Source organism: Asterias rubens, chromosome 7, assembly GCF_902459465.1.
Source record: "Asterias rubens chromosome 7, eAstRub1.3, whole genome shotgun sequence".
NCBI classification, from domain to species: Eukaryota; Metazoa; Echinodermata; class Asteroidea; order Forcipulatida; family Asteriidae; genus Asterias; species Asterias rubens.
The window spans coordinates 13,143,111-13,158,459 of NC_047068.1; the positions used below are offsets into that span (position 1 = coordinate 13,143,111).

The 15,349-nt window shown below is 37.5% G+C and overlaps 1 protein-coding gene across 2 annotated transcripts in view; it reads left to right on the plus strand.

Moving 5' to 3' along the window:
• Positions 1-15,349, plus strand: part of LOC117292229 (cAMP-dependent protein kinase regulatory subunit-like) — a 43,845-nt gene that overhangs the window by 16,830 nt on the left and 11,666 nt on the right. For both annotated transcript variants that reach the window (XM_033774203.1, XM_033774204.1), the window contains exons 2-4: positions 7,150-7,335; positions 10,483-10,574; positions 14,379-14,440. In XM_033774203.1, the coding sequence (XP_033630094.1) occupies positions 7,150-7,335; positions 10,483-10,574; positions 14,379-14,440 (340 nt within the window). The remainder of the gene's footprint in view (positions 1-7,149; positions 7,336-10,482; positions 10,575-14,378; positions 14,441-15,349) is intronic.

Consider the following 15,349-nt stretch of genomic DNA (forward strand, 5'->3'; position numbering starts at 1 on the left):
TGCACCAAAATGAAACCAATTAAAGTACAGTCTTTGTACATAAGTGCAAACTTTTAAGTTTTGCATGTCATCAGTGTTCCTTACATGATGGAGATTGTCACATGCACTCGTAGGCGGTTTAAAAAGTGTAAAATATCAAAGTTGAGCGTTGTGGAAATCATGCAGAATGGGCATAAAGCTGACTGTTGATGCCTAAAAATGCGACATTGATGTGCTGCAAATTACATTTTCTGGCTCAGAGAGAGAGTTTGATCGTAAGGGGTATATGCCAACACTGATTTCCTTAAGAAGCTCGGTGTTTAGTCAAGTAGGGATGTCTGCACACTGCACCTATACAGTTTGTCCAGTGAGCCAGAAGCCAGCATTTCATTGTGAATGCAAGTGTATCTTACCCGTGATGGATTCTTGTACGTTTGAAGATTTTGACAATATCTGATTTGTACTTTCATGCTTGCTCTTTGAGACAGTGTACCCTTTGCATGAATTCATACATTGTACTTGCAATTAACCAAACGATCAAGCTAATGTACAATCGTGGTACATGAAGATTTCCACATTACAACATCTTACAACCAATACAGTACATGTACATGTATGTCAGCTTGTGGGTTTGTTTACCAACATTATTTGTACATAACTTCAAATCAAAAGAGTAAGAATTAAGGTAAATGATATCTTTTTTTTTTCACAATGAAAACCTTACCCCTACCTCTTTTCTAACATACAAATAAATTGATTTTGGTAACATAAAGGGTTTGAATTTGGGGGGGAAATCCACAAAATGGCAGGGCTTGTAGCTCGAAATGTTTAATAGACCAGAGTTTGTTATACAAGACCAAAAACAAAATGAGTTGAGCAAGCATTAATAGAAGATCTATACAGATATCATTTGTCTTGTGTATAAAGCTTATATTTGATACTCTAGGGAAATTGAAAGATATCTTCAGGTTCATAGAGTCAAAATGTTTTTGTCACAAAGATATTACACATATGAGGCAGCCTATTGTTATTCAATTGACTTGGAAATTGATTAATTGTCACACTATCTAACTTGTTTTGGTAACAGCAGCTTATTAGCATGGACAATCTTGAATTGTTTCACTGAACAAGTTGGGTGATCATGTTTGCATACTTCACAGTGTACTGGGTTATGGAACGTAATGCAATTTATGAGGTTCTCCGCTGTGGTTTTTGGCTTTTGTTGACCAACCTCGCTGGATGTTTGACCATCCTGAGTAAGCAAAACAAATAATGCAGTTCTCCTACTAGGATTGATGATGTTTGATGTTGACCCCGCCATAAATCCAAGCTTGTCTTTTTCCCCAAGTATTTTTTATACACGCAGACAAATTAGAAATGCTGAAAATTTCTGCTTGATAAATTTGTACCTCATCAATTTTGGTACATCATCTTCAGTAGGAGTTGATGAAATCATGGTGGAGCTGAAATTTGTACGATGTTTTCATGCATCAATTACCCCTGAAATATTTTTCTGCCCAAGTGGAGAATATGCAAATGGTAACAGTTTGTCACTGTGTGGCACGTACATGTACCCATTGTGACATGTACATGTACCTGTTGTACTGCACACCTAAGATCGTAAAGCTCTGCAAGCTCAAGATGGGCAACCTGGGGTGGAATGTGAAGTGTACACTGGATGTCATTTCAGTAAGCAACTCTTCAGATGCAACAGTAGATCAATGCAGACAATAGCCATTGGTACAATGATATAACAAATCATTTGCTTACCGGAATGGTGCCCATGTGTTACTTCATATTCCAACAATAGATAGAGCTCCAGTTTATTATATTAGGACTAGCATAAAGTTTATAATAACTTAAGAGTCCTAGGACTAGGACTAAGGTAGGACTATGAATTTGACCTCTGGTGTTCACAAAACACTAAGACTCAACTTCATGAACTTCATGAGCATCACTTTAGTATTATTATTAGTGAATTGTGATATCACATTTTGCTTAGCAATTGAGATTGATTCACATTTTAGATAAATCATACACATGGTTTTTATAGGGAGGGTATACCTAATAAATTACCATAAAATCTTACTTGGTACATTGGGGCACGGAGGTAGCCTCCATGATTGGGGTAATATGCACTGTAGCTGTTGATAATATATAATGTTAAAAAGAGTGTGTCCCTTCAGAGGAATGTGGTTTTAGAGAAAGGGATTAAAAAAATGCTCAATCTGAGAAATGTTTGTCATCAGATTGTGTATTTCAGCTATGGATTTTTCTTCCCACGCTCATAACCGCTCCAGATGTTTTTTTGATATCTCAAAATAACCACCACATTTTGAATTTTTCACAAGTTAGCTTTAATTAATATAATCTACATTCATGTTATAGAGGATAGAATTTAAATAATAACAGCTCCAATTAGGTTTCTGATTTACATGTAGAGACAGTTGAACAGGTTGTTGGTTTACAATTAAAGGCAGTGAACTATATTGGTACATGTATCTACTCAAAATATTTATTATCATCAAAACTTACTTGGAAACAAAAGCTTAAATAATTTAGAATAAAACTGGGTGAGAGACAACTCCCTCTGAAGTAACATAGTTTTTGAGAAAGAAGTTATTTCTCATTAAAATATTTTAATCTGAGAAAGACTTCTCAGGCATCTGAAAGCACACAATTTTACGCAACGATGGTGTTTTTTCTGTCATTATTCTCTGGCAACTTAGCCTCTAGGCACTTAAAGGCAGTGGACACTATTGGTAATTACTAAAAATAATTATTAGCATAAAACCTTGCTTGGTAACGAGTAACGGGAGAGGTTGGTTAGTATAAAACATTGTGAGAAATGGCTCCCTCTGAACTGGAGTACTTTTCGAGAAAGAAGTAATTTTCCACGAATTTGATTTCGAGACCTCAGATTTAGAATTTGAGGTCTCGAAATCAAACATCTGAAAGCACACAACTTCGTATGACAAGGGTGTTTTTTCTTTCATTATTATCTCGCAACTTCGATGACCTACTGAGCTCAAATTTTCACAGGTTTGTTGTTTTATGCATATGTTGAGATACAGCAAGTGAGACGACCGGTCTTTGACAAATACCAATAGTCATGATAGTGTCCAGTGGCTTTAAACTGTTTTGGGTTTAGGCATTTTAGCAGGGTTTTGGTTTACATGTAGAGATGTTTAACATGTTTTGGCTTCACCTGTACATGTAGGCAATTTAACAGGTTTAGGGGTTGTAGTTTCTGGACAGTTTAACAGGGATTTGGTTTATATCTACATTGTACATAATGTAGAGACAGTTTAGTAGGTTTTTAGTTTACTTGAAGAGGCAGTTTAGCAGGGTTTTGGATATGATGTAGAGACAGTTTAGCAGGTTTTTAGTTTACTTGAAGAGGCAGTTTAGCAGGGTTTTGGATACGATGTAGAGACAGTTTAGCAGGTTTTTAGTTTACTTGAAGAGGCAGATTCGCAGGGTTTTGGTTACGATGTAGAGACAGTTTAACAGGTTGTTGGTTTACATATATTGAAAACTCATTAAATAGAAAACAATTGGTGAACGGAAAATGGTATTGTGCAGGTCTTTTATTCTAGATTTTTAATCATTAAATTTCTAGGATGTACATTTAGGTGTGTCTACTGTCCAGTGATGTACAGTAGATGAACGACATTGACAGTTGTACTGTATGTACCTGAATGTGCTGATGTTATAATTGGAGCCTCTCCCCTATCTTAGGTACATGGTAAAGTAGATACAACACCCTACCAGTAGTCGCATTGTGTCGTAGACTCGTGTACAGATAATTTCATGTAATTATCTTTTGTCAGTCAGTATGTTAATTTGATTAAATAACATGGTGTCTAGAGTTGAAGTGTACATGAATGTTTATTAAATTCTGTAGTAACAAACAAATTGGGGGGCAGGTGGTTGAGGCTTCAAACAACGACTTGAATGTATTTTAAAGGCAGTGGACACTATTGGTAATTACTCAAAATAATTATTAGCATAAAACCCTACTTGATTACGAGTAATGGGGAGAGGTTAATTGGATAGTATTGTGAGAAATGGCTCCCTCTGAAGTGACGTAATTTTTGAGAAAGAAGTAATTTTCCAAGAACTTGATTTCGAGACCTCAGATTAAGAATTTGAGGTCTCGAAATCAAGCATCTGAAAGCACACATATTTGTGTGACAAGGGTGTTTTTTCTTTGACAACCAATTGAGCTCAAATTTCCACTGGTTTGTTATTTTACGCATATGTTGAGATACACTAACTGTGAAGACTAGTCTTTGACAATTACCAATAGTGTTGTCCAGTGTCTTTAATGTGTTTTAACAGAATGATTCTTCCCCATCCATGACTTGAATATTTGTAACTGATTATAATTCACAGTTATATTAAAAACAGTTTGACATAGACAAATGGTTATTTATTATTTCAAGATATAAAAAGACATCACGATGAGAAGATATAATTGCATCTAATTTTACAATAAACCATTAACAAAATTCATTCAAAAAAATTACAGCAACAAACTTAAACAATACAAAGCAATTAATGAAATAGACTTGAAGCTATGTGCAATGTAGTTTTAATACCAGCTAGTTTGTAGGGTGGATAAAATCTTAATCTTATTACACGTCATACTTTCTATTTTGCATTTGTGTGCACTTTATCTGTTAGCAAGTTTTGATCCCTCAAAATAAAAAGGGATTTCAGGATTTTGATTAACGTCCTCGATGAGTCGTGATCAGGTGATGCACAAGATTTCTTAAGCAGATTAAAAAAATAATTGCATTTGTAACAGACCCTTCCGATGAATTATGTAAATTGCACATAGCGCGTGCGCACTAACATTTTAGTTGGCAAAAAAAAAAGTAAATATTGCGCTGTTTTGTACACGGCAAACGACTGTGTGACGCACGGCGCGTTTGCGCGTCTGCTTAGTGCACAACTCTATGGCTATTGCCAACCAATAGGGTCTGTACGCATGCGTGAATGTAATTAGCATATTTCAAGGGAAGGGTCCATTGATTGAATTGAAAAGACTGACCTACATGTAATGTCTTATTCTTTTAATTTTATAATGAGCTACCGTAATTTTCGGATTATAAACCGCCCGGCGTTTAAACTGCACTTCCCCAAAAAATAGGAAACAAATATTTAGGTGTCGGCGTATGAGGCACTCGGCGCATAAATCGCAGGAAGTAAAAAAAAAAAGCCAAACCGCAGCTTTAAAGCCAAAAATTTCGGTACATAAGAGGAAACCTAGTTATGTACTAAAATAAATGTTATTAGTTACTAGTAGTGAGTGCTCAGTGTAAATTTTCAGAAATTTGTGTGCCCTATTTATCAAATCATTTTGGGATCAGGTCGGCTCAGTGGTTTGTTTCCCTGACTTTCAGCGTGGTTCAAATCCTGCCTTAGACAGGGGCCTGGCATGTGTTTTAGGTGTTAATCTCTACCTGATTATGTAGGGTTTTCCTCCCACTTCTAAAATTTAACATCTTGCGCTGCTGGATGTGTGATCAAATAAATAAAAGAAAGATATAAATAAATAACTAAAAAGCTTTGGCAATAGAGGAAGACTTAATCAACTTGCAACAGGACAGTCAGTGTAAACCAAAAAAGCCAAGATTGTTTTCATAAGCCCTTTTCAGATGACAGTTATTTAGCAAGGGTCCCTTGCTTATTTTTTTGCATGGTTGCAAAATTTTACCAATTGTGCCTTGTGTGAAAGGACAACAATGTACGGTCCACATTCCATGGACAGCAAAAATGAGAAGATTCGGAATCCAAGCATTGTTGTCCTTTCACATAAAGTGGAATTTTTAAAGTTTCACAGCCATGCTTAAACTAAGCAAGTGACCCCTGCTAAATCGCTGTCATGTGAAAAGGACTTTACTGTGGGCTTAAGTGCTATTCACACAACATCAATTTAACAGGGGTCCCTTGCTTTAAAATTCTAGTATGGTTGTAAAATGTAGCAATGTTTGACAAGATTTTGCAAGAGAACTCGGACAGTAGAAATTTTTTTTTGTCTTTTCACACGAGGTACATTGCGTACAATTTTACAACCATGCTACACAATTTAGCAAGGTACCCTTGCTAAATTGCTCTCACGTGAAAAAGGCTTTACTGGGTAAGTTTGCTGTCACTTGAGAGAAGTCTCCCATAGTAAATGATATCACAACATCAAATGCCCTACCTTCAAGACTTGCTGCAGCTGCCCTAGTCAGCATCCTCTATACATTCACACATTAGTCCACATAGCGCTGCAAACCTTCCTTTACACTGAACCAACACCATTGTTGCCATGCTCTATTATCCTCTTGTACAGTGAGATTTAAATTGATGCTGTAGCAGTAAATCTCTGCCTTGACAATCTGAAATGTTTTAAAAACCTCTGAAATTGGATTCTTCAGAGCATCGCGTACGTAAACGTTGCGTACGTGAACATGGAGTAGTTCATGTACAGCCGTTGTAGTGTACTGAAGTGCTACATGTATGTACAATTGTTTTAACGTATTTGTAAACAGCACTTACTTGTGCACAGTAACACAATTACCCTGACATTTGAAATTGTGTATATTGTTTCTTGTTGACTATCAATTTATCCAAATGTAATGTAGTTGATATGCAAACATGTTTGCAAATGATGCGGAGGTACAGGTGTACAAAATGTGCACCACACTAAGGGGGTGTGCACTTGTGTGCATTACATGAATACATGTAGGTACACTGCACTTTAAACACACCTTACCATACCAAGTGCTCATTTTGACAATGGAGGTTAGAATTCTTTGCCTTAGATTTCTAACAGATTTAGATAACTTTCTGCAAAACAATATCATGAATTCAGAAAATTGCTGACATATGTGTCGATTATGATTTAAGTCTTTGAGCCTGGTTTGAATACATAAGAATCCATTTGAAACCAGTGGCTTATAATCCACAAAAGCATTTCCACCGACATTCCAGATTTCTCTAGAAGAGTGTACTATTCGAAATGTTGATACGTCGATAGCAAACCGGCTCTTTTCAGAGCCAACTTTCGCACAAAAGAGCATTATTACATGGTTGTACCTGCTAGTTTACTAATGTTGAAGAATTTGATTACAAGATCCCTCTCACTAATGACCACATACCCTTTTGTACCCACAGGAGCAGTTGGAGAAGACTAAACCTTCCCCTGCCACGCCCAGTCCTGCACCCCAAACAGAGGAAGCGGAAGAGAACGATGAACCAGCCTCAACACCCCCTGTGGTACAGACCAAAGGACGCAGGCGTCGTGGTGCCTTCAGCGCTGAACCCTTAACTGAAGAGTATGCAGCTTCCTATGTTAAGAAGGTAAATATTGTGCATTGGTACTTGTGCTTGTTTTTATTCTCTCCTTTTTTTCTCAAAGTGAAGCGAATGTTGGCGCACAGGGCTGCTTTCGCTGCGAATGTTTTGAGGAGTTCAACACAGCTCAACTGTTGCGTATTTGTTACGTCAAAATTTGTGTCATATTCGTAGAAAGTATTAACCAGGCTTAAACAGTAAAATGGGGGGGGGGGGGGGGGCGCGTGAGCCATTTTCAGGAATGATCACTCTTTGCCAATCTTATCCCTGCCATATCTATTTGTGTTATGGAATCAACCATCAGATCAGAAAAAAAGTTTTAAAAAGCAATAATAGTGATAATTTAATAGCAAGTAACTGGATCAAAATATTACGATAAAAAATTCATGCCGAAGATTGAATTGAGAAACGCTAATGTATTGAATGCCTTTAGTCAATGCTTAAGTTGACTGATCATTCAAAATTACACCCCCAAACCGTTTTTAACGACTACGTACGAATGTAACCCCGCACGGAATTAACTGTAAGGATGTGTTTACCACGATATCAGGTTGCAGTCCACTGACTGAGTATCGTTATTACAATCGGGAAATTCTAAAAAAAAAAAAAATTGGATCGAGTGCATGATCAATCAGTACAATGTTAGGGTTAAATATAGATTCTAATCAGGGCCGATGTTTCACTGAGGGCTATAATAAGGAGGCCATTGCCTCCATGCCTCTGGTCATTGTCTTTGTGCCCCTTGAAATGTTCCATTATAAATTAAATTTTTGCTCGCGCCCTTTGCCAGGGAGAACTGCCATGCCATTTACAAGAATGAATTGTGTCAAGCCTCCTGATAATTAATGCATTTAAGAACTTAGATCTGAAAACACGTATTTCTCATAATTATATGAGTTCATTAATTGGGTTATTGCTTACAGACACTGGACACTATTGGTAATTGTCAAAGACCAATCTTCTCACTTGGTGTATCTCAAGATATGCACAAAATAACAAACCTGTGAAAATTTGAGCTAAATTGGTCATCGAATTGCTTTCAGGTACCTCATATTCATAAAAGGCTTCCTGCTGCCTGAAGTCTTTTAATATTTTAGTGAGAAATTACTTCTTTCTTGAAAAACTAGGTTACTTCAGAGGAAGCAGTTTCTCTCAATTTTTTATACTATCATCAGCTCCTCATTACTTGTCAGCAAGTAAGGTTTTATGCTAATAATTATTTTGAGTAATTACCAATAGTGTCCACTGCCTTTAAATCACATTGCAGAAAAAAGGCTGAATTACATGTACATGACATTATTAAAACTCAGTAAATCGGAGACAAAAATATACAGTAATGCACAGTTGAAAAGACAGTCAGTAAGAGATAATGAAAATTATCTTAAAATATTTCAATATTATCTTTAAATATTATAACAGGCCTTGAATGTGTCTTTTTATTTTGCAAAGGGCACGTCCTCCATTAACAAAATTCTTTCATTGTAAGTCTGTGTGAAAATTTGGTTTAAAGGAGCAATGAAGACCTTGAGTGTTGAGCTCTCGGCTTCCTCCATGAATGTCCATGGCTAGTAATATACATGCATGCAGGCGTGATATTCATCATATTTTAGTCTGATTTCCAAGTTTGTTTGCCCTTTGAAAAAATCTGGGGGGAACAACGTGATTATATAGCCTCAAAGGTCGATAAAGCCTATTCCACATTGTGATCAGCCTTTGCACACTGTTTTTCCCAAGGACCAAATATCATGCCTGTAATCATGTATACAATGTAGATCAAAATTAGAGGATTCAAACAAAAGCGAACTCTGTTCTTTAGCTTATTATAATGTTACTTTTTCATCTAATGGGTTAAACAAAGAAAAAATTGACCAGAGCGGGGCTTGAACCTGTGACCTCCAGATCAACTAGCTGGCGCTCTAACAACTGAGCCAGTCAGCGCTAAAGTTAATGGTCTCTTTTTCAATATATTCATTCAGGCCACAGGGCCAGGGCAGTGGGGGAAGGGGGTAGTCAGAAGCCATGCAACTTGTTACTCCCGCATAGCCAGGGATAAGAACCACGCTATGTGATGCTAGAAAGGATTTTGCAAAGATGACTGTAGAAACATTTTCCCAAGGGGTGGGTGCACACTTCCTTTAACAGGTCACACCTGAAAATTCATTCAACATTTGTCAAGAGTCGATTGTTGGCTAATACACTCAGCCACTATTCCAACGTCCAAAGGTCCCAGACAACAGTGGGGAAGGCAATAATGAGTTTGACCTGTGTGCTTTGTTACAAGTTACCAACAAGGTGATTGAGTCTGTGTGCCCTGTCTAAATAGGCGGAAGGGCAGCAAGTCAAAATGTGTGTAGAATTGAAGTGCTGAGGGTGAAGATGACATGTTCCTTGTTAAAGGGGAATGTGAGGTTTGAGGTTTTTTTTATTCAGAAACGAAATGAGTAAAAATAGTTAGTGACCTGACGTTTTGACCCTAGCAAAGTCCTTCTTGCAGGTTAGAACAAAATATCTTAGATTTATTATTATTTGTTTTAAAGGAGGTGGGTTTGAAACATTCATTTACATTACATGTATTGTATGTAATTTAGTCAACTTTGGTCACTTTTATATAGCTACTCAAATCAGCTTACCGTACAAACTTACTAAGCAAAGCAGAATTGTGTTTAGCAGTAAAAAGGCCAATCAGCCAAAAGGAAATGTTCAGTGGATGGTTTGTGACGGGCTCTCTGCTATTTTTTTCTCCTGCAGATAAAACAAAACGTACCGAGGATTACAGGGGCAGAACATTCGGAAAAGTGGATGGTGTTTTTGCCGAACTGAATCCATGATATTGATGTCATGTTAGTTTAAATAATTATAACAAGAACAATAGACATTCATTGTGTGGCCATCTTGATTGTTTTCCAATGAAAACCATTATGACCAAACGGAGGCTGGAAGATGAATAGTCTGGTTCCTCTATTATGCAGTGAATGTTAGCATTTATTATTGCTATTGGAACATGGCCAAGATGGTGTTAACATGGGTCTATAAAGCATTTATATGGCGCCTAATGGAGTACATTAAATACTTAATACAGTAAAAGCTGCAAGCATTATGCATTAAGTATTATGTCAAACTATAACCAAAACTTGTTTTCCCTTTCAACCCAAGGTTATCCCGAAAGATTATAAGACCATGGCTGCCTTGTCCAAGTCCATCGCCAAAAATGTGCTGTTTTCCCATCTGGATGAGAATGAGCGAAGGTAAGATATTAGCACCTTGATTCACAACACCAAATGTGAGTTTTACTTTTGCCCCACGGATGTTTTATAAGCCAATGTTGCAAACATGCATTGTCAAAACTTTATCGTTCTGACCTGTATGATTGTGATTGCAACAGAAATAGTGGTCAGATAAAATTGGTGGGCACTCACTCAAAAATGTAAATTTTTTGTCTAACATGTACACATTTGTAAAATTCACAGTTGAAAAGAAAGAAATAATATGACTCTTTATTGCAAACAAGTGGGTTGCACAGTTATCAGTAGCCCACAGGGCAAATTGAGAACCTGTTTTTTTACTAGCCCACAGCAGTTGTTACTAGATGATGTCTGCAAGGCTAGAGCTGAGGGCAAGCCCTGACACAATTGTTCTCTCCTCAACAGTACTGATGTACATTAGCATCATGACCCAACAGTCGGAGATACACAGTCTTGTCTACTACATTTTCCACTGAACCTACTCTAAACATACTTAACCCATATTTTACCGCTATATAAAACACTCTGCTTCCCCATCCAAGTAGCTCAGGCGTGTGATCTGATCATATATTTTTTTCACCCTTAACAACGGCAAGTACATGCATATTCCATTGTGTGGTGGAAAGAAATGATCTAATCTAAGGTTGCGTTCCAATCAAGCCACTTGGGCTATGGTCATTGGCTGCAGCAGAAGGGCAATTCCAAGCAAACATGGACATGACACCAAAAAATCATTTTTTTGTCACAACTTTCTTACCACTTAGAAGTTATAGCTAACATATGAAACCAATTTATTTGTTGTTGTTGACAAGGAATGAACCTAATTTTGCCAAATAAGAACTCAGCTTGGGCTCCATGTAGGCGTTGCTACATTGTCTGGAAAACTATAATGCGACTGACCATAATGTGACTGACCATGGTTTTGCCATGTATACCTAAAAGTTCAAGTTGCTGACCATTTATAAGTATCCTGTTGGATACTCATGTACAAGAGTTGTGTATTACATATAGTAACACTTTCGCAAGCTTTTTGATAGAGGAAATGTTTGAATTGTGACAAGTGTGTTTTTTACCATGTCCTTTTTGTGTAATGCGACTGACCGCTGTTTACAACGTTATAACATCCAGAGCACAAAGCCCACAACGTTTGTAATATTATCAATTCAAAGCCTTGGGTGTCAAGTCCAAATCAGTCTATAAACTTAGTGGAAAGAATATCTCACATAGAACTACTAGCACCAAGATCGAGAAATGACACTGAAAAGTGTAATGCGACTGACTGTGGAATTGCCCAGAAGAATAATTTTACGTTCCTGCTGTAGCCAATTAGTCAGGCCTGCAATTAGTTTAGACTTGGCCTGAGATAAGATTTGTTAGACTGGACCAGAAGTATGCAGTCCTGTGTATTTAATGTTGACTAAGGCATGTACCTTAAAATGCCCGAAGCCCGGTCCATACTTCATGCGAATGCGAAGCGAATTTGACATGAATTTGACGTCACAACCCTCCTTTCGCAGCGATATTCGCAAGTGAGTTGAGCAGAGACGAGAGTTGAACTGCTGCGAATTATTCGTTGCGAATTTGAGACGTCAACATTCATATCGCATTCTCATTCGCAGGAAGTATGAACCGGGATTTAGTCCACATTCTACTGGCAACGTACATGTATGTCATGTTTCTAATATGCAGCTACACTGTAAGAAAGCACTTAGAAAATTTATTTTTAATTTTGTCTTATGGTATGAAGTATGCTTCAATGCTCAATCAATACAATTAAAAGATATGAAAGATATTTATAAAGATATTATTATGCAGTTATGTACTTTTTAGACCTTTGGACTCATCTTGTCCTGAGTTAATGGCCCGAGGCTAAAATCACTTGCCTTGGGCCTGCGGTCCAGTGTTTATTTTGAGCCCTGCAAACATACATGTACGAAGAAATCTTCTTATGGGTAGAACCTCCTGTACATGTACGTAGAATGTACATGCAAAGGTCTTGTAATATATCCATACTGTGCACTTGTCACTTAAAAAGATGTCCCGTTAGCGGTGCATTACATTATGCATCATTGCACAGCCTACCCTGCTCGGAGTATACCCGATCCTATACATGTACATGTGGCGTGTGCTTGCATAAGACCGTTTCCAATATCATGACAGGCAGTTTCCTTGGCCGTAGTGTTGGGTTTCATGGAGCAGAGCCTCCTGATCATATAACCTATACACGAAATACGACCTGTTTTTCTTCATACATGTGCTGTCAGTCCTTATGATCGTACATAATTTTTTTACAATTATTTCGACAAATGCATATTCCTAAGTGATTTTCTTCATCGTACATGTATACCGATCCAGACAAAAACAAAGTTCTCTCGTTCTCGTAACGAGAGCCTACAAGAATTAGGCGTTTTCATCAAGTGAAGTTGTTTTTCGTCCGCGGCTTGAAATCTGGCCTTTATGTTCATTTGTCCAGCTGTTTTGGAATGCAACGTTTTTGTTGTTGAATTACATTAATTTGTCGGTCAATGGATACTAATCCACTATGACTTCAGTAAGTATGTAAAGTGTCAACATTAATTAGAGTCCTTCAATGTTTGTAACTCTTGCCGACCTTCTACCTTAGGGACGCCCATCCATTTGAGTATTATAATTTGTTAAAACCCTTACACCGATGTGAATTAAAAGCACTGTATAATATTACTAAGTGAAAAAAACACACACGCAATAACAACATTGGTGAAAGTACCGAGTACACAGTGCTTAATATCTGTGTAAGGGTATGCAAACAAATTATCTTTATCCCTGTTGAAAAACTTCATGTACATTGTACATTTACACTGTATACAGTAGGGGTGATGCATTTAATTACGAGATGTAATTATGTGGGACTGTCATCAGCACACTGTAGCACTCGATATTACCGATGTCCCATAATAACTGATAATTCGGTATTATTCACCTTGTGTAGTGTGGTGAAAGTGGCATCCCAGCAGTGCCATAAATGGCTGAATGTGTAGTTCTCATTTTAATGTAATTTACTCTCTATTTACTGCAACTTGGATGAAGAACAGAATAATTTCATTTGCAATTTCTGAAGCCGCTGTTGTAAACCTTTGCACAATCCCATAGAGTTGATTCTATCTGCTAAAATGAACTACCAAAAGTGGTACCAATTATCTTGTCGAAAGTATTCAAATGGTGTTTTTTTTTTCTGATGTGAAAAACAAAGACTCAGCTCACAAGGTTAAGCCTACAGTGCAGACTGCAGATATAGAGAAAACAGGGGTCGATTTCACAAAGGTAGTCCTAACTTAGGACTAGTCCTCAATGTTAAGAGATAGGACTGGTCCTAAGTTAGGACCAGTAACTCATCCTAACTTAGGACTGGTCCTATCTCTTAGCATTACCTAGGACTAGTCCTAAGTTAGGACTACATTTGTACCTTTGTGAAATCCACCCCAGGAGGATTTATTAATCTGCGTCAATATATAGTACCTCGTGGACCATCAAAGTCCACACGTTGCATAAACTTGTGTCTGTACATAATGTACCCATAACGTACAGCTTTCTCCAGAAGACTAGCAGAGTATACTGTTTGAAACTTCAAGACCAAACCAGCTCTTTTCAGAGCCGACACTCCCTCAAAAGAAAATTATTAGACGTACATGGTTGTACCTGCATGTTTACTATTATTTATAGTTTATTCTTATCCTTCACACCACGTAAAGCTTCAAACGTCACTTATAATGTAGCCAGTGAAGTAAAATGATATTCACTGGTTGTTTTGACTCTTCTTTTTTTTCGCAGTGATATCTTTGACGCCATGTTCCCGGTAAAGCACAACAAAGATGAGGTGGTCATCCAACAAGGTTAGTTGAGTTCAGTCAATCATGCTAATAAATTTATTCAGCACTCTAAATTGTATTACGACGTCGTCGTTGATCCGTCTGAGGTCCATGGGGAGAAATGCTGTGAGGCTAAAATATAAACACCACTGCTAAAGTGTGAAGAAGCAGTAAACGAGGTCAAGTGTCTTTAGTGAAGGAATTCGTAATGCTGGGGTCGCAGGGAGGATTTGAACTTTTACACCTGGGCCCAATTTCATAGAGCTGCTTATGCAGAAAATTTTGCTTTTAAGCAAATTGTTTTTTTTGCCTAGAAGAAATAACTTTTTAAGTTTAAGCAGCTCTAAATTTTGGCCCTGACTTCTGCAAACTGTATTATAAACAGTACATGTATAAGTTGTTCATTAAAGTCTAGGGGTGGTGTAAGATGCATCTGTGATAGCATACACCACCATACCCGGACTAACATGAAGGATGCAGAGGGCATGGCTTCTGTTGCCCTGGTCAAGATGTTGGCAACACTTGAACGGCCTTGCCCCCTCAGATCTGCACTAGGGCCCAGTTTTATAGAGCTGCTTAAAGGAACATGTTGCCTTTGATCGGTCGAGTTGGTCTTTGAAAAGCGTTCTGTAACCGCTTGCTATAACATGCATATGGTTAGACAGATATTGTAAAAGTATAATACAATGATCTTCACAAATATGCCTCGAGATTGCGTGGATTTCTTTTTACCTCGTCGACAAACACGGTCGGCCATTTATGGGAGTCAAAATTTTGACTCCCATAAATGGCCGACCGGATAGATCGCGACGTAAAAGGAAAACCGTGCAATTTTGAGTGATACTTGTGTGGATCAGTATATTCTACTTTTAAAACATCTTTCTAACCATATGCACTTCACAACAAACAGTTTCAAACGCTTTTAATAGACCA